Here is a 24,882-nt window from a genome sequence, read left to right as displayed (position 1 = left end):
GTATGTAGTGTGTGTGTATAGTGTGTGTGTACTGTATGTAGTGTGTGTATACTGTGTGTGTGTGTACTGTATGTAGTGTGTGTGTATACTGTGTGTGTACTGTATGTAGTGTGTGTATAGTGTGTGTGTACTGTATGTAGTGTGTGTATACTGTGTGTAGTGTGTACTGTATGTAGTGTGTGTACTGTATGTAGTGTGTGTATACTGTGTGTGTGTGTGTACTGTGTGTAGTGTGTACTGTATGTAGTGTGTGTGTGTATACTGTGTGTGTGTACTGTATGTAGTGAGTGTGTACTGTATGTAGTGAGTGTGTACTGTATGTAGTGTGTATACTGTGTGTAGTGTGTGTATACTGTGTGTAGTGTGTGTGTGTATACTGTGTGTGTGTACTGTATGTAGTGAGTGTGTACTGTATGTAGTGTGTGTGTGTGTGTATACTGTGTGTAGTGTGTACTGTATGTAGTGTGTGTGTATACTGTGTGTGTACTGTATGTAGTGTGTGTATACTGTGTGTAGTGTGTACTGTATGTAGTGTGTGTATACTGTGTGTATACTGTGTGTAGTGTGTACTGTATGTAGTGTGTGTGTATACTGTGTGTGTGTGTGTACTGTATGTAGTGTGTGTGTACTGTATGTAGTGTGTGTATACTGTGTGTACTGTATGTAGTGTGTGTGTATACTGTGTGTGTGTGTGTACTGTATGTAGTGTGTATACTGTGTAGTGTGTACTGTATGGTGTGTGTGTATACTGTGTGTGTGTGTGTACTGTATGGTGTGTGTGTATACTGTGTGTGTGTGTGTACTGTATGTAGTGTGTATAGTGTGTGTGTGTGTGTACTGTATGGTGTGTGTGTATACTGTGTGTGTGTACTGTATGTAGTGTGTATACTGTGTAGTGTGTACTGTATGTAGTGTGTGTATACTGTGTGTGTACTGTATGTAGTGTGTATACTGTGTGTAGTGTGTACTGTATGTAGTGTGTGTGTATACTGTGTGTGTGTGTACTGTATGTAGTGTGTGTGTACTGTATGTAGTGTGTATACTGTGTGTACTGTATGGTGTGTGTGTGTGTGTATACTGTGTGTGTGTATACTGTGTGTAGTGTGTACTGTATGTAGTGTGTGTGTGTATATACTGTGTGTGTGTACTGTATGTAGTGAGTGTGTACTGTATGTAGTGAGTGTGTACTGTATGTAGTGTGTGTGTGTGTATACAGTGTGTGTGTACTGTATGTAGTGTGTATACTGTGTGTAGTGTGTGTATACTGTGTGTGTACTGTATGTAGTGTGTGTGTAGTGTGTGTGTGTGTGTACTGTATGTAGTGAGTGTGTACTGTGTGTAGTGTGTGTGTGTGTGTACTGTATGTAGTGAGTGTGTACTGTATGTAGTGTGTGTGTGTATACTGTGTGTGTGTGTGTACTGTATGTAGTGTGTGTATACTGTGTGTGTACTGTATGTAGTGTGTGTATACTGTGTGTGTACTGTATGTAGTGTGTGTATACTGTGTGTGTACTGTATGTAGTGTGTGTATACTGTGTGTGTACTGTATGTAGTGTGTGTATACTGTGTGTGTACTGTATGTAGTGTGTGTGTATACTGTGTGTGTGTGTACTGTATGTAGTGTGTATACTGTGTGTGTGTGTGTACTGTATGGTGTGTGTGTATACTGTGTGTGTGTGTACTGTATGGTGTGTGTGTGTGTATACTGTGTGTGTACTGTATGTAGTGTGTGTGTGTATACTGTGTGTGTACTGTATGTAGTGTGTGTGTGTATACTGTGTGTGTACTGTATGTAGTGTGTGTATACTGTGTGTGTACTGTATGTAGTGTGTGTATACTGTGTGTGTACTGTATGTAGTGTGTGTGTGTATACTGTGTGTGTGTGTACTGTATGTAGTGTGTATACTGTGTGTGTGTGTGTGTGTGTACTGTATGGTGTGTGTGTGTGTGTGTGTGTATACTGTGTGTGTGTGTACTGTATGTAGTGTGTGTGTGTGTACTGTATGTAGTGTGTGTGTGTGTACTGTATGTAGTGTGTGTGTGTATACTGTGTGTGTACTGTATGTAGTGTGTGTGTGTATACTGTGTGTGTACTGTATGTAGTGTGTGTGTGTATACTGTGTGTGTACTGTATGTAGTGTGTGTATACTGTGTGTGTACTGTATGTAGTGTGTGTGTATACTGTGTGTGTACTGTATGTAGTGTGTGTGTATACTGTGTGTGTACTGTATGTAGTGTGTGTATACTGTGTGTGTACTGTATGTAGTGTGTGTGTATACTGTGTGTGTGTGTGTACTGTATGGTGTGTGTGTGTGTATACTGTGTGTGTGTGTGTACTGTATGTAGTGTGTGTGTGTGTATACTGTATTTACTATCTGTGTTTTCTTGTAATATATATTAGAAGTGTTATTGTTGCTTATTATAATGTACAGTGTGTATGTATGTATGTATGTATGTATATATATATATATATATATATATGTGTATAATAATATAATATAATCTCCAGCACACTGTACAGCAGCAGAATGTGGTCATCTCTCCCCTCGGTCCCAGCTGTCGGCCACACTGACCTCCTCACCCCATTACGCCTCTATAAGACCCCGGGACCCCTATACTGTGCCCTGACCTCTGCTCTCCCTGATTTGCAGGTCTTCATATTGTGCTGGAGCTGCAGCTGCTGGATGAGTATAACGGGAGCCAGATCCGGGATCTGAGGGTGAGAATCTCTCATACATGCACCGGACATAACACCACAGAATCCCTGCGTCAGCGGTGCCAGCGATCCTATGCATTCGCGTTCTACAGGCCACACGTGAGGCGGCCATTGCTGGGGGAGGGGTGCTGTGGGATCCTCTCCCGGTTAGTTTTGTGATGTGTCCCGTAGCGCGAGCCGCTGCTGCCTATGGTCAGATGGTGTAAGCTCTGGGGACCAAGTTCTGGAAAGCTTCATATTGGGGAACTAAGAAACCTGACGGCATCGCATCCCCTATAGAAACCTATAAATGAGGGGACGCCATCTGCTGCGATCCCCCCATAATACATTCAGGGGATAGTAGATATTGGGGGAATCGTTTTAAGGGAATATGCTGCAAATGGTTAATGATAAATAGCCCCCTCTGTGTGGTATTATATGCGCTATATGGGGTGTACTCCAGGCTATGGGGCCTATTCAGCATTTTCCTGACTGCACAGATGATCTTACCAGGACGCAGATCTGGGAGTATTATGTGCCAGAGATGACCTTGGCGGTAAAGTGATTGCAGCGATCACTGTTATTTTACGGCTACGACACTGCGCATGTGGACATGTTAGTGAGGGGGGGGAGGTCGGAGGCACCGAATGTCTCCATCCATATGTAGGACTCATTTACTAATGGGGCCAAGCTGTGTAAATGGGGTCAGGCCGCAGTCCTCGGTGAGAATAAAGGTTCTGCAATCATAAACGTTATATCATAGCGCAGGACTCTGAGATATCTGTGTCCCGTGTTTGCCGCCTCTTCTTAAACAGCCCCAAAAACATGCGGGAACTTGGTAAATAGATGTAGGTTATGGTCTAAGCTGTGTGTATTCTATAGGGCTCTTTACCACTATGTTCCAGACACATAAATGTGTGATTATCCCAGCAGCCCCGGGATATAGGTGCTGTATGTAATGTATGTAATGTACTGTATGTAGTGTATGTAGGTGCTGTATGTAATGTACTGTATGTAGTGTATGTAGGTGCTGTATGTAGGTGCTGTATGTAGGTGCTGTATGTAATGTGCTGTATGTAATGTGCTGTATGTAATGTAATGTACTGTATGTAATGTAGTGTATGTAGGTGCTGTATGTAATGTATGTACTGTATGTATGTACTGTATGTAGTCTATGTAGGTGCTGTAGTAGTGTAAGTACTGTATGTAGTGTATGTAATGTACTGCATGTAGTGTATGTACTGTATGTAGGTACTGCATGTAGTGTATGTAATGTACTGTATGTAGTGTATGTAATGTACTGCATGTAGTGTATGTACTGCATGTAGTGTATGTAATGTACTGTATGTAGTGATAACGCTGATCTTAATAGACCCTTTATCCTTCACAGCTCACATACAGCGGTCAGCCACCAGGTAACACAATGCATTTTACAGCCGGAGAATGATGGGAAACAACAAGACCTGTGTGTTTCCAAAACCACTCTGCCTTTATTTTGGACAGACAGATTATTTTATAGCACTCAAATTAACATAGAGACAAAGAAATCTAATCTGCACATGCTCAATAACTTTGCCTATCTGATCTAATTATAATATCTATGAATATATTTCAAGCATTAGATACATTGTCAGTAGATGGCCGTATTGCCTAACTTATCAATAAGCGAATATTAGTATCTACAGATATAAATTTAAATGACATCTCCTTAACAGATTTATTAGCTATGTCTAGCCTTGGAGAACATAAATCCTTGATAGTAAACAGTGTCTGACATTTTACACCACTGTTCTGAATAGAACCATAGAATCTCTTATCTTTCCTGTCATATAAATCAGAATTGAATACAAAGGATGAATACACTCTACTATAGTCTTAATTGGCTAACATAAGTTATTCTATATGAATACATTCCTAAGATCTAGAATAGATAGATAAGGAATGAGGCCCTTCTCAGGCACAACGTCTCACACAGAATATCATTTCTTCTTAGCATTTGAACACTAAATGAAGTCATGCTTTAACAATTCCCTTCTATTTGTGCAAAGCTACACCCTCATATGTTCTATTCTATATCCTGTATAACCTGCCTGTCTGTCTTACACATCGATCAGCCCCCCGTAGTGACCCGTATTTCACGGCCTAGGAACCCTAATGGGCCCAGGCAATGGGATAAAGAATCCATTAGTGTCACCACCACAGTAGCCAATCCTATCTACATCATGTCTACTGATATATATATCAAAAAGAACTATATATATATATATATATATATCTATGATTACACACACATTGTTTATTTCTAATAGAACCACACATGAGTATAAAATAAAGTAGTAATCATAAGAAGCAAAATATATCTTACAGTCCATGTTAAAAGTTGAACACTGGTTGGTCACAATGAAGACATGTAGTAGTTCCTCTGGTGGTCTTGTGTGGCACTTTCCATAATAATAAGTCTTTGTTTGGTACTGTCCAGAGCCAATCCAAACTTCATTAAATGGCTAGTAGCAGTAACCATCCTTTCCCAATGAACTGATATTCCCATAAACCAGCCACCTATGGCCTTAAACCAGTTTCTTGGTTTCAGCCAGGAGAACCACCTGGAGAACCATTCATCTTCAAGATGATCCCTGGCAAACTGATTCTTTAACACTTTAGCTTTGAATAGGTTGTCCTTAATGGCCTCACCCACTTCATATGTATCATTAATATGATTACAACAGGCGGCTTTTACCATCATACAATTGAGCAATGTTCTCTAACAATTTGGCTAAATCTATAACCAGTGAAAATACTTTTTTTATGCAGCACTTATTGACCCATGATATATCTGTTAGGTTCCTTGGGACTACTGCTTCTGTATATCATTAGGTGATAGAATCTGTATAAAAGGTTGTAGGTAGTAACTGGCCTAAAGTACAGTTACCATACCCACCACATGGAAGCCACTTGTATGCTTTTCATCCACATAGATAATATATAATTCCTGGTAACATGTATGGAATATTATACACTGCTGCCTGAAAGTTTATCAATGCATTTCTCCCTACGTGTGGGTCTGGGGTTATTCCTGTTTGGTCTGAGGATTTTTCACATTTGTGAGTTACATTTAGCCAACTCCACCAGTCCTGGGCTCTCTCCTATCTGTATTCACATCCCAGTTAGTGGTGACATTTTCCTACTACCATTATTATCATAATTACAACTAAAAACTTTATAGTCTTGGGTCTGAGTAAAGTTTACCTTAGTATGGGCACAATTTACTTGTCCCAATCGTAAGGGGGTTGCTTTTAAACTTAGGGCCTGATTCTGACCCGCTCGCGAGCACTGAACGCTCGCAAGCGGGTCGATGTTGGGCAAGTGCGCATGCGCACGACGGAGGCTGCTCCGTCGTGCGCATGCGCGAGACCTGAATATCGACGGGCAAGCCGTCGCTCCGGGTCTCGCACCAAAGGGGGCGTGCTGTCGATGGTGAGTGACAGCACGCCCTCTTTGGTGGGCATGCCGGGGGCGTGGCTGCCCAGACGGAGGCGTTCCCATGGGAACACCTACCGTCTGGTGCTGGCCCCACTGACATCACAAGTGATGTTAGTGGGTGGACTTCTTGCTCTGTAAGAGCAAGAAGTCTACTGGGACTTGCGGCAACGAGACCCTACCACAAGGGTCTCGTCGCAAGTCCAATGGTCTTGACCATCGCGACCATCATCCTGGCCGCTCGCACTAGCTGTGGGTGGTCACCCACAGTTATGCGAGTGGCCAGGAGGCCGCTCTAAAAAGCAATAGGCGGGCACTGATTCAGAGCGAGCACTCTGAAAGAGCGTCCGGCTCTGAATCAGGCCCTTAGTCTCCATCTATATTACCGTTACCCCACCCTGTAATTATGTAACTCTTTTTAGTTATGGGTGTTTCAAAACAAAAGTCTGGTTCTTGTGCCATAGCAATAATCATATGAGGCGCAGACCTCTGAGCAAATGGCTTACTGAGCTCTTCTTCTTTTCCAAAATCAAGGGCTAATAATTCAGTCATATTAAAGGGGCCTATCCATCAGCAGATAAAGATGAACGATTTATCATTCAGTCGTTCAATTTATCTGCTAATGGATAGGCTCTGAACGATAAAAATGCGCACTCCCGCGGCCGACAAATTTTGGTCTTTTATCTCTCCAACATGTTGGTCAATTATCGTTTTATCGCTGACATATATTAGAGATATCTGTCGCGGTGAACGACGAACGATTTTTTAAATGAAAATGAATAGAAACATAAAAAAAATCCACTCCCAGAATGATGTCATGCAATATCGTTCGGCGTTTGCAAAAATCTGTCATGTACATGACCGATATCTGTCACCGCAGCCCCAGGAGTTTTCAAAGGATAAATCTTTTGTCTTTCATCTTATAGAAATATCTGCTAATGGATAGGCCCCTTTAGAGGGACTCCTACCCAATTCATGGATGTTGCGGCTATTGGTGTGTGCAAATCCAACAGTTCTTTAGTCCTAGACTTTGGGCTGCTTTGTAATGTGACTGTATAAAAGGTTCAGTAAGCTCCCTCTTACCTCTACTGTCAGGATTTATCTCACGTGTACAATTTTGACACCCATCATATCTCATAGGATCAATTATCAGTGACCAAATAAAAGTCACAATAATCACCATTAATATAGCAAAACACACTATGCATCCCCCAGGCCTTTGTCAGGCTTTGTGCCTGTGAGGTTATATCTGTACATAGTAGTAAATGATTACAGGATAATACTTCCTTTTGTAACTTTCTTGCAAATGGGAACCGTGAATCCACGTATCCTTGCCAGCAAATGTTACTGAGGTCACTGTAGTCAACATGACTTGGTAAGGACCTTCAAATCGTGGGTCCAATCTTTCCCTCAGCATTTCCTTATGACCACCCAGTCTCCAGATTATAGGTTTTTCCTAAGACATTGGGATGTGGAATAGAGGCAGATGCCTGGTATATTTTGGTTCGTTCTTGTTGCAGGTGAATAACCTACTGATACTGTGTCATCTGAATATCCCTAGGTCTGATAGTATACATCCTAGTATCTCCCCTATGCAATGGATACCGTACCTCTGTCATTTCACATTTACTTCTGGTATCCCAAATCTGCATACAAGGTCTAGTTACAGTTTCTTTATAATTGTCTTCACATTTGCTGCCCTACAAGGCCATGGTCAATTTGAAAACGGGTTCGCACATGCCAGAACATACGCATAACCAGGACACATAAGTAACTGGATGAAATCAATCTATAGTCTCTGGAAGGGATAACATGTCTGTGAGATACCTTCTTACTGGTATCCTGACCACCTTTCCTGGTTTGTGCAAATCACTGTTTACACACCCTGCAACATAGGCCTGTGTGGCCAGACTGAGGCCTGGGGCTATCCAGCGCTTCTTGGATATTCTCACCATAGTGTCTCTAGACTGGTGTTTCCATAAAGTATTTGGGCTAAGACTGAGAACAGAGCACGTGGCAGACAGAGATGGTGCTCAACCATCCATCCATCACCCGGAAGTCGTGCACCTAGTCTTTTCCAAGTTTCTACTTCTGTCCGTGAAGCGTGAGCCTGCAATTTTTTAAGAAGGTCCAGATCCAATGTCTGTGGTCTTATGGCGACCAGTATTAAATTATCATGTGGGGTTTTACTGGCGGCTTGGTACTAAGGCCCTCATTCAGAGCCGTACGCTCTGAGCAGAGCGCATGCTCTGAATGAGGGCCGCCCTCCATGAAAATGGAGCGTCCTCCTGGACGCTCGTATAGCTGTGGGTCACCACCCACAGCCTATACGAGTGTGCATTTTGATTGCCGCGATGGTCGTGACCATCGCGACCATCGAAACTGCGAGCCGGAGCCTGCGGTTGAGGTTTTCAACCGCAAGCTCCGGAGTGATTTTGGCTCTATCAGAGCCAAAATCACTCCCACTGACATCACTAGTGATGTCAGTGGGCCGGCTTCTGACGGGAGGTGTTCCCGTAGGAACGCCCCCGTCAGGGAGGCACGCCCCCGGCACGCCCACCAAACGGGGCGTGCTGTCAATCAACATCGACAGCACGCCCCCTTTGATCAGACACAACGAGCGAAGGACTTTCCTTCGCTCATCGCGTCTGGCGCATGCGCACGACGGAGCTCCCTCCGTCGTGCGCATGCTCAGTGAAGAACATCGACCCACTTGCGAGCGGACAGCCGCACGCGAGTGGGTCTGAATCAGGCCCTAAGGCTTTCCCTTTTACCTCTGGAGTAATTTTGGTGGTGTGTGCTTCAACCTTATTTAAATCTAATTTTTTAGGCAATTGAAAAGCAGCAAACAAAAATCCAATACAATCTGCATAATCTGTGTGCAACTCGCCCTTTACATAATAACATGACCTATCAATAAAAAGTTACATTAATATAAAACAATCATAATCATGAGAGAAAAAATTTAAAAAGTAAGGTTGTATTATTTTCCTATCCCATAGCTATCTCCTGCACTATCATCTCCTATCCCATAGCTTTCTCCAGCACTATCATCTCCTATCCCATAGCTTTCTCCAGCACTATCATCTCCTATCCCATAGCTTTCTCCAGCACTATCATCTCCTATCCCATAGCTTTCTCCAGCACTATCATCTCCTATCCCATAGCTATCTCCAGCACAATCATCTCCTATCCCATAGCTATCTCCAGCACAATCATCTCCTATCCCATAGCTATCTCCAGCACTATCATCTCCTATCCCATAGCTTTCTCCTGCACTATCATCTGCATCATTATTTTCCTATCCCATAGCATTCTCCTGAGCTATCATCTCCTATCCCATAGCTTTCTCCTGCACTATCATCTGCATCATTATTTCCTATCCCATAGCTTTCTCCTGCACTATCATCTCCTATCCCATAGCTATCTCCTGCACTATCATCTGCATCATTATTTCCTATCCCATAGCTTTCTCCTGCGCTATCATCTCCTATCCCATAGCTTTCTCCTGCACTATCATCTGCATCGTTATTTCCTATCCCATAGCTTTCTCCTGCACTATAATCTCCTATCCCATAGTTATCTCCTGTGCTATCATCTGCATCATTATTTCCTATCCCATAGCTTTCTCCTGTGCTATCATCTGCATCATTATTTCCTATCCCATAGCTTTTTCCTGCACTATCATCTCCTATCCCATAGCTATCTCCTATCCCATAGCTTTCTCCTGCACTATCATCTCCTATCCCATAGCCTTCTCCTGCGCTATCATCTCCTATCCCATAGCTTTCTCCTGCGCTATCATCTCCTATCCCATAGCTTTCTCCTGCACTATCATCTCCTATCCCATAGCTATTTCCTGCATTATCATCTGCATCATTATCTCCTATCCCATAGCTTTCTCCTGCGCTATCATCTCCTATCCCATAGCTTTCTCCTGCACTATCATCTGCATTATTATTTCCTATACCATAGCTATCTCCTGCGCTATCATCTGCATCATTATTTTCCTATCCCATAGCTTTCTCCTGCACTATCATCTCATATCCCATAGCTATCTCCAGCACTATCATCTGCATCATTATTTCCTATCCCATAGCTTTCTCCTGCACTATCATCTGCTATCCCATAGCTTTCTCCTGCACTATCATCTGCTATCCCATAGCTTTCTCCTGCACTATCATCTGCTATCCCATAGCTTTCTCCTGCACTATCATCTGCTATCCCATAGCTTTCTCCTGCGCTATCATCTCCTATCCCATAGCTTTCTCCTGCACTATCATCTGCATTATTATTTCCTATACCATAGCTATCTCCTGCGCTATCATCTGCATCGTTATTTCCTATCCCATAGCTTTCTCCTGCACTATCATCTCCTATCCCATAGCTTTCTCCTGCACTATCATCTCCTATCCCATAGCTTTCTCCTGCACTATCATCTCCTATCCCATAGCTATCTCCTGTGCTATCATCTGCATCATTATTTCCTATCCCATAGCTTTCTCCTGCACTATAATCTCCTATCCCATAGCTTTCTCCTGCACTATCATCTCCTATCCCATAGCTATCTCCTGTGCTATCATCTGCATCATTATTTCCTATCCCATAGCTTTCTTCTATCCCATAGCTTTCTCCTGCACTATCATCTCCTATCCCATAGCTTTCTCCTGCACTATCATCTGCATCGTTATTTCCTATCCCATAGCTTTCTTCTGCACTATAATCTCCTATCCCATAGCTATCTCCTGTGCTATCATATGCATCATTATTTCCTATCCCATAGCTTTCTCCTGCACTATCATCTCCTATCCCATAGCTATCTCCTATCGCATTGCTTTCTCCTGCGCTATCATCTCCTATCCCATAGCCTTCTCCTGCGCTATCATCTCCTATCCCATAGCTTTCTCCTGTGCTATCATCTCCTATCCCATAGCTTTCTCCTGCGCTATCATCTCCTATCCCATAGCTATTTCCTGCATTATCATCTGCATCATTATTTCCTATCCCATAGCTTTCTCCTGTGCTATCATCTGCATCATTATTTCCTATCCCATAGCTTTCTCCTGCACTATCATCTCCTATCCCATAGCTTTCTCCAGCACTATCATCTACTATCCCATAGCTTTCTCCAGCACTATCATCTCCTATCCCATAGCTATCTCCTGCGCTATCATCTGCATCATTATTTTCCTATACCATAGCTTTCTCCTGCACTATCATCTCCTATCCCATAGCTATCTCCTGTGCTATCATCTGCATCATTATTTCCTATCCCATAGCTTTCTCCTGCACTATCATCTCCTATCCCATAGCTTTCTCCAGCACTATCATCTCCTATCCCATAGCTTTCTCCTGCACTATCATCTCCTATCCCATAGCTATCTCCTATCCCATAGCTTTCTCCTGCGCTATCATTTCCTATCCCATAGCTTTCTCCTGCACTATCATCTCCTATCCCATAGCTATCTCCTATCGCATTGCTTTCTCCTGCGCTATCATCTCCTATCCCATAGCTTTCTCCAGCACTATCATCTGCATCATTATTTCCTATACCATAGCTATCTCCTGCGCTATCATCTGCATCATTATTTTCCTATCCCATAGCTTTCTCCTGCACTATCATCTGCTATCCCATAGCTTTCTCCTGCACTATCATCTCCTATCCCATAGCTTTCTCCTGCGCTATCATCTCCTATCCCATAGCTATTTCCTGCACTATCATCTGCATCGTTATTTCCTATCCCATAGCTTTCTCCTGCACTATCATCTCCTATCCCATAGCTTTCTCCTGCACTATCATCTCCTATCCCATAGCTATCTCCTGTGCTATCATCTGCATCATTATTTCCTATCCCATAGCTTTCTTCTATCCCATAGCTTTCTCCTGCACTATCATCTCCTATCCCATAGCTTTCTCCTGCACTATCATCTCCTATCCCATAGCTTTCTCCTGCACTATCATCTCCTATCCCATAGCTATCTCCAGCACTATCATCTGCATCATTATTTCCTATCCCATAGCTATCTCCTGCACTATCATCTGCTATCCCATAGCTTTCTCCTGCACTATCATCTGCTATCCCATAGCTTTCTCCTGTGCTATCATCTCCTATCCCATAGCTATCTCCTGCGCTATCATCTGCATCATTATTTCCTATCCCATAGCTTTCTTCTATCCCATAGCTTTCTCCTGCACTATCATCTCTTATCCCATAGCTATCTCCTGCGCTATCATCTCCTATCCCATAGCTATCTCCAGCACTATCATCTGCATTGTTATTAATCCCCTCTTTTTGGACATAGCTGTAATAGAATAGCTGGGTACAAACCTATACATCCTTTGATAGTGATATTAAAATCCTATACTTGATCTTTGTTCTGCCATTTTCACTAACTTTCTCATACTTTAGCAATTCCTTGTATCAATCTACAAATGAAGCCTCTGGGTCAGTCCTTTGCACATCGCATACCCGTGATGCTTTCATTTTAAATTATTCATCTTAACCGAGTCAAGGGTGCCCTCATTAAAGATACCCGCTCACTGAATTTATATCCACATTCCCTTCAAAGATTCCTCACCTTGGACAGACTTTATTATGTCCATGGCTGTCCTGAGAATCTCCATACTCGAGGGATGACTTTTTGTGTTCCCCATACTTAAGAACCTCTAAGTATGTTTTTAACCTGGAACAAATCTGACCACATGAGGTTAATTTACTAGATCTGATATTACTTCTGACCAGAGTCTACACACATTGGACCCCATTCAGAGTCTCTCACTAGCGCTGTGCACTCGCAAGCGGCCCGATGGTTTGTGTACGTTCATGCGCATGCTTCGTTCTGCGTGTGCGTGAGCTGCTCTGTGCGATCGCAAACCGCTTGCTCACCCAGCAAAGACAGCCCAGTGAAATGAGTGACGGTAGAGGCCGTTTGTGGGTGGTAACAGGGGCAGGACACTAATAACGTGGGAGTGGAGGTGCGAACGCAGGCGTGCCTGAGTGTTTCAACGCCATTTTAGAGGCATGCATAATTAACACGCAGCGTCATAGTACACGTCACATGCCTGTTTTTTACACTGAAGTCCTCGCAGTGCTTGCGGTAGGGTAAGGCAACCACAAGCGCTGCGATCGCTTCCGATTGTCCTCGATGTACCAATGTTTTAATTAGGGATGTGCAGGCTCGGATAGGTTCGAGTTTGCACGTGGAGTTCGGATTTTTCCCTCCAAAAAAACGGAACTCAGAACGAGGCAAAACGTCATCTTACATGGACGAACATCATCATTCCTGGTCTTTTGTCCAGGAATGATGATGTTCGTCCATGTAAGATGACGTTTTGCCTCGTTCTGAGTTCCGTTTTTTTGGAGGGAAAAATCCGAACTCCACGTGCAAACTCGAACCTATCCGAGCCTGCACATCCCTAGTTTTAATACACTTCCTGGAGATGACGCATGCTGGTGGGCGGCTCTGCCTGTGCGATTGGGCGTACGCTGGCCGCTTGCTAAGACATGGTGGGCGTGCTTATGCCTTGGCGAGCGATCGCTTCCCGTAGCGTCACTTTGACAAATTTGCATACACTGGGGGCGAGCGATCGCATCTAGCGAGAGACTCTGAATGAGGTCCATGGTGTTTACTGAGGGGAAAATGGCAACCTACAATGACAATAACACTGCCTTTACTACTGAGAAATATACTACCTGTTCCTTCTCTGAAATATGTATATTTGACAACACAAGGACTGCTTGTCTGCTTGCTAATACAGCTGAACACACACACTGATGACAATACATACATTTAGGTTATACGTCATACATATGCCTGAATGCAGCATTGTGAGTTAGCTTAGTATAATCACAGATTATGTCACATTACAGGACATATAGCATTAAGAATCTATCCTCTAATACCTCCTGGCCTGACCAAAGTAACTATTATCATACACACTTATTATAACAGATCTATATCATAACTCTAACATGACTGAATACTACTAGCAGCTAAACCAGCACAATATGTACAGACATGATTCCTAATCTTACTGCCAGCATTAGTCATTACAGCACTGGGTCTGTCTCTATACCATCCACTGAATTACTTTTAAAACAACGTGGCTTATTCAGTCACAATTTCATTCGCACAATCATTCACCTTAAACACACAAAAGCACATACAAAGCAATAGAGAGAAACTGATTACTGAGGGGCTTATTCATCATACCTAAACTTTCCCTGGAGGTAATTAGGTTTAGGTCTCGCATGGAGCCCTACCTAATTACCAGAGGAATCAATCATTCCTCCTCCCTATAACTATCTATTCCTCATTTTTGCAATGACAGCTTTTCAGGAAATAGATAGTTATCCCTGTCTACACTACCTTACCGCAGCTGGAATCAGTGCTGTGTACGCGCCATTTCATCCGTAAAACCAGCACATTCGCAGCACAGACTACAGATGTGAAAAGTTTGTGTCCTCCACTCTGCCTTTATTTTGGACAGACAGATTATTTAATAGCACTCAAATTTAATCTAGTCTGTACATGCTCAATAACTTTGCCTATCTGATCTAATTATAATATATATAAATATATTTCAAGAATTAGATACATCGTCAGTAGATGGCCGTATTGCCTAACTTATCAATAAATGAATATTGGTATCTACAGATATAAATTTAAATGACATCTCCTTAACAGATTTATTAGCTATGTCTAGCCTTGGAGAATATAAATCCTCGATAGTAAGCAGTGTCTGACATTTTACACCACTGTTCTGAACAAAACCATAGAATCTCTCATCTTTCCTGTCATATAAATCAGAATTGAATACAAAGGATGAATACACTCTACTAGAGTCTTAATTGGCTAATATAAGTTATTCTATATGAATACATTCCTAAGAGCTAGAATAGATAGATAAGGAATGAGGCCCTTCTCAGGCACAATGTCCCACACAGAATATCATTTCTTCTTAGCATTTGAACACAAAATGTAGTCATGCTTTAACATGATTTGTCACTTTACCAGTAGGTACTGTATGTAGTGTATATAGGTACTGTATGTAGTGTATATAGGTACTGTATGTAGGTAGTGTATGGTAGGTACTGTATGTAGTGTATATAGGTACTGTATATAGGTACTGTATGTAGGTAGTGTATGTAGGTACTGCATGTAGTGTATATAGGTACTGTATGTAGGTACTGCATGTAGTGTATATAGGTACTGTATGTAGGTACTGCATGTAGTGTATATAGGTACTGTATGTAGGTAGTGTATGGTAGGTACTGTATGTAGTGTATGTAGGTAGTGTATGGTAGGTACTGCATGTAGTGTATATAGGTACTGTATGTAGGTAGTGTATGGTAGGTACTGTATGTAGGTAGTGTATGGTAGGTAGTGTATGTAGGTACTGTATATAGGTACTGTATGTAGTGTATGTATGTAGTGTATATAGGTACTGTATGTAGTGTATATAGGTACTGTATGTAGGTAGTGTATGGTAGGTACTGTATGTAGTGTATATAGGTACTGTATGTAGTGTATGTAGGTACTGTATGTAGGTAGTGTATGTAGGTACTGTATGTAGTGTATATAGGTACTGTATGTAGGTAGTGTATGTAGGTAATGTATGTAGTGTATGTAGGTACTGTATGTAGTGTATATAGGTACTGTATGTAGGTAGTGTATGTAGGTACTGTATGTAGTGTATATAGGTACTGTATGTAGTGTATGTAGGTACTGCATGTAGTGTATATAGGTACTGCATGTAGTGTATATAGGTACTGTATGTAGGTAGTGTATGGTAGGTACTGTATGTAGTGTATGTAGGTACTGTATGTAGGTAGTGTATGGTAGGTACTGTATGTAGTGTATATAGGTACTGTATGTAGGTAGTGTATGGTAGGTACTGTATGTAGTGTATATAGGTACTGTATGTAGTGTATATAGGTACTGTATGTAGGTAGTGTATGGTAGGTACTGTATGTAGTGTATATAGGTACTGTATGTAGGTAGTGTATGGTAGGTACTGTATGTAGTGTATATAGGTACTGTATGTAGGTAGTGTATGGTAGGTACTGCATGTAGTGTATATAGGTACTGTATGTAGGTACTGCATGTAGTGTATATAGGTACTGTATGTAGTGTATGTAGGTACTGCATGTAGTGTATATAGGTACTGTATGTAGGTAGTGTATGGTAGGTACTGTATGTAGTGTATGTAGGTACTGTATGTAGGTAGTGTATGGTAGGTACTGTATGTAGTGTATATAGGTACTGTATGTAGGTAGTGTATGTAGGTACTGTATGTAGTGTATATAGGTACTGTATGTAGTGTATGTAGGTACTGCATGTAGTGTATATAGGTACTGCATGTAGTGTATATAGGTACTGTATGTAGGTAGTGTATGGTAGGTACTGTATGTAGTGTATGTAGGTAGTGTATGTAGGTACTGTATGTAGTGTATATAGGTACTGCATGTAGTGTATGTAGGTACTGCATGTAGTGTATATAGGTACTGTATGTAGTGTATATAGGTACTGTATGTAGGTAGTGTATGGTAGGTACTGTATGTAGTGTATATAGGTACTGTATGTAGGTAGTGTATGGTAGGTACTGCATGTAGTGTATATAGGTACTGTATGTAGTGTATATAGGTACTGTATGTAGGTAGTGTATGGTAGGTACTGTATGTAGTGTATATAGGTACTGTATGTAGTGTATATAGGTACTGTATGTAGTGTATGTATGTAGTGTATATAGGTACTGTATGTAGTGTATATAGGTACTGTATGTAGGTAGTGTATGGTAGGTACTGTATGTAGTGTATATAGGTACTGTATGTAGGTAGTGTATGGTAGGTACTGTATGTAGTGTATATAGGTACTGTATGTAGGTAGTGTATGGTAGGTACTGTATGTAGTGTATATAGGTACTGTATGTAGGTAGTGTATGGTAGGTACTGCATGTAGTGTATATAGGTACTGTATGTAGGTACTGCATGTAGTGTATGTAGGTACTGTATGTAGTGTATGTAGGTACTGCATGTAGTGTATATAGGTACTGTATGTAGGTAGTGTATGGTAGGTACTGTATGTAGTGTATGTAGGTACTGTATGTAGGTAGTGTATGGTAGGTACTGTATGTAGTGTATATAGGTACTGTATGTAGTGTATATAGGTACTGTATGTAGGTAGTGTATGGTAGGTACTGTATGTAGTGTATATAGGTACTGTATGTAGGTAGTGTATGGTAGGTACTGTATGTAGTGTATATAGGTACTGTATGTAGGTAGTGTATGGTAGGTACTGTATGTAGTGTATATAGGTACTGTATGTAGGTAGTGTATGGTAGGTACTGTATGTAGTGTATATAGGTACTGTATGTAGGTAGTGTATGGTAGGTACTGTATGTAGGTAGTGTATGGTAGGTACTGTATGTAGTGTATGTAGGTACTGTATGTAGGTACTGCATGTAGTGTATATAGGTACTGCATGTAGTGTATGTAGGTACTGCATGTAGTGTATGTAGGTACTGCATGTAGTGTATATAGGTACTGTATGTAGTGTATGTAGGTACTGCATGTAGTGTATATAGGTACTGTATGTAGGTAGTGTATGTAGGTACTGTATGTAGGTAGTGTATGGTAGGTACTGTATGTAGTGTATATAGGTACTGTATGTAGTGTATATAGGTACTGTATGTAGGTAGTGTATGGTAGGTACTGTATGTAGTGTATATAGGTACTGTATGTAGGTAGTGTATGGTAGGTACTGCATGTAGTGTATATAGGTACTGTATGTAGATAGTGTATGGTAGGTACTGTATGTAGTGTATGTAGGTACTGTATGTAGGTAGTGTATGGTAGGTACTGTATGTAGTGTATGTAGGTACTGTATGTAGGTACTGTATATAGGTACTGTATGTAGTGTATATAGGTACTGTATGTAGGTAGTGTATGGTAGGTACTGTATGTACTGTGTGTAGGTAGTGTATGGTAGGTACTGTATGTAGTGTATATAGGTACTGTATGTAGGTAGTGTATGGTAGGTACTGCATGTAGTGTATATAGGTACTGTATGTAGGTAGTGTATGGTAGGTACTGCATGTAGTGTATATAGGTACTGTATGTAGGTAGTGTATGGTAGGTACTGCATGTAGTGTATATAGGTACTGTATGTAGGTAGTGTATGGTAGGTACTGCATGTAGTGTATATAGGTACTGTATGTAGGTAGTGTATGGTAGGTACTGTATGTAGTGTATGTAGGTACTGTATGTAGGTAGTGTATGGTAGGTACTGTATGTAGTGTATATAGGTACTGTATGTAGGTACTGTATATAGGTACTGTATGTAGTGTATATAGGTACTGTATGTAGGTAGTGTATGGTAGGAACTGCATGTAGTGTATATAGGTACTGTATGTAGGTACTGTATATAGGTACTGTATGTAGTGTATATAGGTACTGTATGTAGGTAGTGTATGGTAGGTACTGCATGTAGTGTATATAGGTACTGTATGTAGGTACTGTATGTAGTGTATATAGGTACTGTATGTAGGTAGTGTATGGTAGGTACTGTATGTAGTGTATATAGGTACTGTATGTAGGTAGTGTATGGTAGGTACTGCATGTAGTGTATATAGGTACTGTATGTAGGTAGTGTATGGTAGGTACTGTATGTAGGTAGTGTATGGTAGGTACTGCATGTAGTGTATATAGGTACTGTATGTAGGTAGTGTATGGTAGGTACTGTATGTAGTGTATGTAGGTACTGCATGTAGTGTATATAGGTAGTGTATGTAGGTACTGTATGTACTGTATATAGGTACTGTATGTAGTGTATATAGGTACTGTATGTAGGTAGTGTATGGTAGGTACTGCATGTAGTGTATATAGGTACTGTATGTAGGTAGTGTATGGTAGGTACTGCATGTAGTGTATATAGGTACTGTATGTATGTAGTGTATGTAGGTACTGTATGTAGTGTATTTAGTTACTGTATGTAGGTAGTGTATGTAGGTGCTGTATGTAGTGTATTTAGGTACTGTATGTAGGTAGTGTATGTAGGTGCTGTATGTAGTGTATATAGGTACTGTATGTAGGTAGTGTATGTAGGTACTGTATGTAGTGTATGTAGGTGCTGTATGTAGTGTATATAGGTACTGTATGTATGTAGTGTATGTAGGTGCTGTATGTAGTGTATATAGGTACTGTAGGTAGTGTATGGTAGGTACTGTATGTAGTGTATATAGGTACTGTATGTAGGTAGTGTATATAGGTACTGTATGTAGGTAGTGTATGGTAGGTACTGTATGTAGTGTATGTAGGTGCTGTATGTAGTGTATATAGGTACTGTAGGTAGTGTATGGTAGGTACTGTATGTAGTGTATATAGGTAGTGTATGTAGGTGCTGTATGTAGTGTATTTAGGTACTGTATGTAGGTAGTGTATGTAGGTGCTGTATGTAGTGTATATAGGTACTGTATGTAGGTAGTGTATGTAGGTGCTGTATGTAGTGTATTTAGGTACTGTATGTAGGTAGTGTATGGTAGGTACTGTATGTAGTGTATGTAGGTGCTGTATGTAGTGTATATAGGTACTGTATGTATGTAGTGTATGTAGGTGCTGTATGTATAGGTACTGTATGTAGTGTATGTAGGTACTGCATGTAGTGTATATAGGTACTGTATATAGGTACTGTATGTAGTGTATGTATGTAGTGTATATAGGTACTGCATGTAGTGTATATAGGTACTGTATGTAGGTAGTGTATGGTAGGTACTGTATGTAGTGTATGTAGGTACTGTATGTATGTAGTGTATGGTAGGTACTGTATGTAGTGTATGTAGGTACTGCATGTAGGTGCTGTATGTAGTGTATTTAGGTACTGTATGTAGGTAGTGTATGTAGGTGCTGTATGTAGTGTATTTAGGTACTGTATGTAGGTAGTGTATGTAGGTGCTGTATGTAGTGTATATAGGTACTGTATGTAGGTAGTGTATGGTAGGTACTGTATGTAGTGTATGTAGGTACTGTATGTATGTAGTGTATGGTAGGTACTGTATGTAGTGTATGTAGGTACTGCATGTAGTGTATATAGGTAGTGTATGTAGGTAGTGTATGGTAGGTACTGTATGTACTGTATGTAGGTAGTGTATGGTAGGTAGTGTATGTAGGTACTGTATATAGGTACTGTATGTAGTGTATATAGGTACTGCATGTAGTGTATATAGGTACTGTATGTAGTGTATATAGGTACTGTATGTAGGTAGTGTATGGTAGGTACTGTATGTAGTGTATGTAGGTACTGTATGTAGTGTATATAGGTACTGTATGTAGGTAGTGTAGGTAGTGTATGTAGTGTATATAGGTACTGTATGTAGTGTATGTAGGTACTGTATGTATGTAGTGTATGGTGGTAGTGTATGTAGGAACTGTATATAGGTACTGTATGTAGTGTATATAGGTACTGTATGTAGGTAGTGTATGGTAGGTACTGTATGTAGTGTATGTAGGTACTGTATGTAGGTAGTGTATGGTAGGTACTGTATGTAGTGTATATAGGTACTGTATGTAGGTAGTGTATGGTAGGTACTGTATGTAGTGTATGTAGGTGCTGTATGTAGTGTATGTAGGTGCTGTATGTAGTGTATGTAGGTACTGTATGTAGTGTATGTAGGTACTGTATGTAGTGTATATAGGTACTGTATGTAGGTAGTGTATGTAGGTACTGTATGTAGTGTATGGTAGGTACTGTATGTAGTGTATATAGGTACTGTATGTAGGTAGTGTATGGTAGGTACTGCATGTAGTGTATATAGGTACTGTATGTAGGTACTGTATATAGGTACTGTATGTAGTGTATATAGGTACTGTATGTAGGTAGTGTATGGTAGGTACTGCATGTAGTGTATATAGGTACTGTATGTAGGTAGTGTATGGTAGGTACTGTATGTAGTGTATATAGGTACTGTATGTAGGTAGTGTATGGTAGGTACTGTATGTAGTGTATATAGGTACTGTATGTAGGTAGTGTATGGTAGGTACTGCATGTAGTGTATATAGGTACTGCATGTAGTGTATTTAGGTACTGTATGTAGGTAGTGTATGTAGGTGCTGTATGTAGTGTATTTAGGTACTGTATGTAGGTAGTGTATGTAGGTGCTGTATGTAGTGTATATAGGTACTGTATGTAGGTAGTGTATGTAGGTGCTGTATGTAGTGTATATAGGTACTGTATGTAGGTAGTGTATGGTAGGTACTGTATGTAGTGTATGTAGGTGCTGTATGTAGTGTATATAGGTACTGTATGTATGTAGTGTATGTAGGTGCTGTATGTAGGTAGTGTATGGTAGGTACTGTATGTAGTGTATGTAGGTACTGTATGTAGGTACTGTATATAGGTACTGTATGTAGTGTATATAGGTACTGTATGTAGGTAGTGTATGGTAGGTACTGCATGTAGTGTATATAGGTACTGTATGTAGGTAGTGTATGGTAGGTACTGTATGTAGTGTATATAGGTACTGTATGTAGGTAGTGTATGGTAGGTACTGTATGTAGTGTATATAGGTACTGTATGTAGGTAGTGTATGGTAGGTACTGCATGTAGTGTATATAGGTACTGCATGTAGTGTATATAGGTAGTGTATGTAGGTGCTGTATGTAGTGTATATAGGTACTGTATGTAGGTAGTGTATGTAGGTGCTGTATGTAGTGTATTTAGGTACTGTATGTAGGTAGTGTATGGTAGGTACTGTATGTAGTGTATGTAGGTGCTCTATGTAGTGTATATAGGTACTGTATGTAGGTAGTGTATGGTAGGTACTGTATGTAGTGTATGTAGGTACTGCATGTAGTGTATATAGGTAGTGTATGTAGGTAGTGTATGGTAGGTACTGTATGTAGTGTATATAGGTACTGTATGTAGGTACTGTATATAGGTACTGTATGTAGTGTATATAGGTACTGTATGTAGGTAGTGTATGGTAGGTACTGCATGTAGTGTATATAGGTACTGTATGTAGGTAGTGTATGGTAGGTACTGTATATAGGTACTGTATGTAGGTAGTGTATGGTAGGTACTGTATGTAGTGTATGTAGGTACTGCATGTAGTGTATATAGGTAGTGTATGTAGGTGCTGTATGTAGTGTATATAGGTACTGTATGTAGGTAGTGTATGGTAGGTACTGTATGTAGTGTATGTAGGTACTGCATGTAGTGTATATAGGTAGTGTATGTAGGTAGTGTATGGTAGGTACTGTATGTAGTGTATATAGGTACTGTATGTAGGTACTGTATATAGGTACTGTATGTAGTGTATATAGGTACTGTATGTAGGTAGTGTATGGTAGGTACTGCATGTAGTGTATATAGGTGCTCTATGTAGTGTATTTAGGTACTGTATGTAGGTAGTGTATGGTAGGTACTGTATGTAGTGTATGTAGGTACTGTATGTAGGTAGTGTATGGTAGGTACTGTATGTACTGTATGTAGGTAGTGTATGTAGGTACTGTATATAGGTACTGTATGTAGTGTATGTAGTGTATATAGGTACTGCATGTAGTGTATATAGGTACTGTATGTAGTGTATATAGGTACTGTATGTAGGTAGTGTATGGTAGGTACTGTATGTAGTGTATGTAGGTACTGTATGTATGTAGTGTATGGTAGGTACTGTATGTAGTGTATGTAGATACTGCATGTAGTGTATATAGGTAGTGTATGGTAGGTACTGTATGTAGTGTATGGTAGGTAGTGTATGTAGGTACTGTATATAGGTACTGTATGTAGTGTATATAGGTACTGTATGTAGTGTATATAGGTACTGTATGTAGTGTATATAGGTACTGTATGTAGGTAGTGTAAGGTAGGTACTGTATGTAGTGTATGTAGGTACTGTATGTAGTGTATGTAGGTACTGTATGTAGTGTATGTAGGTACTGTATGAAGTGTATGTAGGTACTGTATGTAGGTAGTGTATGTAGGTAGTGTATGGTAGGTACTGTATGTAGTGTATGTAGGTTGTGTATGGTGGTAGTGTATGTAGGTACTGTATATAGGTACTGTATGTAGTGTATATAGTGTATATAGGTACTGTATGTAGTGTATATAGGTACTGTATGTAGGTAGTGTATGGTAGGTAGTGTATATAGGTACTGTATGTAGGTAGTGTATGGTAGGTACTGTATGTAGTGTATGTAGGTACTGCATGTAGTGTATGTAGGTAGTGTATGGTAGGTACTGTATGTAGTGTATATAGGTACTGTATGTAGGTACTGTATGTAGGTAGTGTATGGTAGGTACTGCATGTAGTGTATATAGGTACTGTATGTAGGTAGTGTATGGTAGGTACTGTATGTAGTGTATATAGGTACTGTATGTAGGTAGTGTATGGTAGGTACTGTATGTAGTGTATGTAGGTACTGCATGTAGTGTATGTAGGTACTGTATGTAGTGTATATAGGTACTGTATGTAGGTAGTGTATGTAGGTACTGTATGTAGTGTATATAGGTACTGTATGTAGGTAGTGTATGGTAGGTACTGTATGTAGTGTATATAGGTACTGTATGTAGGTAGTGTATGGTAGGTACTGTATGTAGTGTATGTAGGTACTGTATGTAGTGTATGTAGGTAGTGTATGGTAGGTACTGCATGTAGTGTATATAGGTACTGTATGTAGTGTATGTAGGTACTGTATGTAGGTACTGTATGTAGTGTATATAGGTACTGTATGTAGTGTATGTAGTGTATATAGGTACTGTATGTAGGTAGTGTATGGTAGGTACTGTATGTAGTGTATATAGGTACTGTATGTAGTGTATATAGGTACTGTATGTATTGTATATAGGTACTGTATGTAGGTAGTGTATATAGGTACTGTATGTAGTGTATATAGGTACTGTAGGTAGTGTATGGTAGGTACTGTATGTAGTGTATATAGGTACTGTATGTAGTGTATGTATGTAGTGTATGGTAGGTACTGCATGTAGTGTATATAGGTACTGTATGTAGTGTATATAGGTACTGTATGTAGGTAGTGTATGGTAGGTACTGTATGTAGTGTATGTAGTGTATATATAGGTACTGTTTGTAGTGTATATAGGTACTGTATGTAGGTAGTGTATGGTAGGTACTGTATGTAGTGTATGTAGGTAGTGTATGTAGTGTATATAGGTACTGTATGTAGGTAGTGTATGGTAGGTACTGTATGTAGTGTATATAGGTACTGTATGTAGGTAGTGTATGGTAGGTACTGCATGTAGTGTATATAGGTACTGTATGTAGGTAGTGTATGGTAGGTACTGTATGTAGTGTATATAGGTACTGTATGTAGGTAGTGTATGGTAGGTACTGTATGTAGTGTATGTAGGTACTGCATGTAGTGTATGTAGGTACTGTATGTAGTGTATATAGGTACTGTATGTAGGTAGTGTATGTAGGTACTGTATGTAGTGTATATAGGTACTGTATGTAGGTAGTGTATGGTAGGTACTGTATGTAGTGTATATAGGTACTGTATGTATGTAGTGTATATAGGTACTGTATGTAGTGTATATAGGTAGTGTATGTAGTGTATATAGGTACTGTATATAGGTAGTGTATGTAGTGTATATAGGTAGTGTATGTAGTGTATGTAGGTACTGTATGTAGTGTATGTAGGTACTGTATGTAGTGTATATAGGTAGTGTATGTAGTGTATATAGGTACTGCATGT

The 24,882-nt window shown here is 40.3% G+C and overlaps 1 protein-coding gene across 7 annotated transcripts in view; it reads left to right on the top strand.

The window, feature by feature from the left end:
* LOC148431506 (uncharacterized) overlaps nucleotides 1-24,882 on the top strand; it is a 107,021-nt gene that overhangs the window by 5,796 nt on the left and 76,343 nt on the right. For all 7 annotated transcript variants that reach the window (XM_088465974.1, XM_088465972.1, XM_088465967.1 and 4 more), the window contains one exon: nucleotides 2,652-2,719. In XM_088465974.1, coding sequence (XP_088322100.1) covers nucleotides 2,652-2,719 — 68 coding nt within the window. The remainder of the gene's footprint in view (nucleotides 1-2,651; nucleotides 2,720-24,882) is intronic.

Source organism: Taudactylus pleione, unplaced genomic scaffold (assembly GCF_031769625.1).
Source record: "Taudactylus pleione unplaced genomic scaffold, aTauple2 ptg002190l, whole genome shotgun sequence".
Classification (NCBI taxonomy): domain Eukaryota; kingdom Metazoa; phylum Chordata; class Amphibia; order Anura; family Myobatrachidae; genus Taudactylus; species Taudactylus pleione.
The sequence above is the reverse complement of the archived record's forward strand: the minus strand, read 5'-3'. Positions and strand labels throughout refer to the sequence as shown.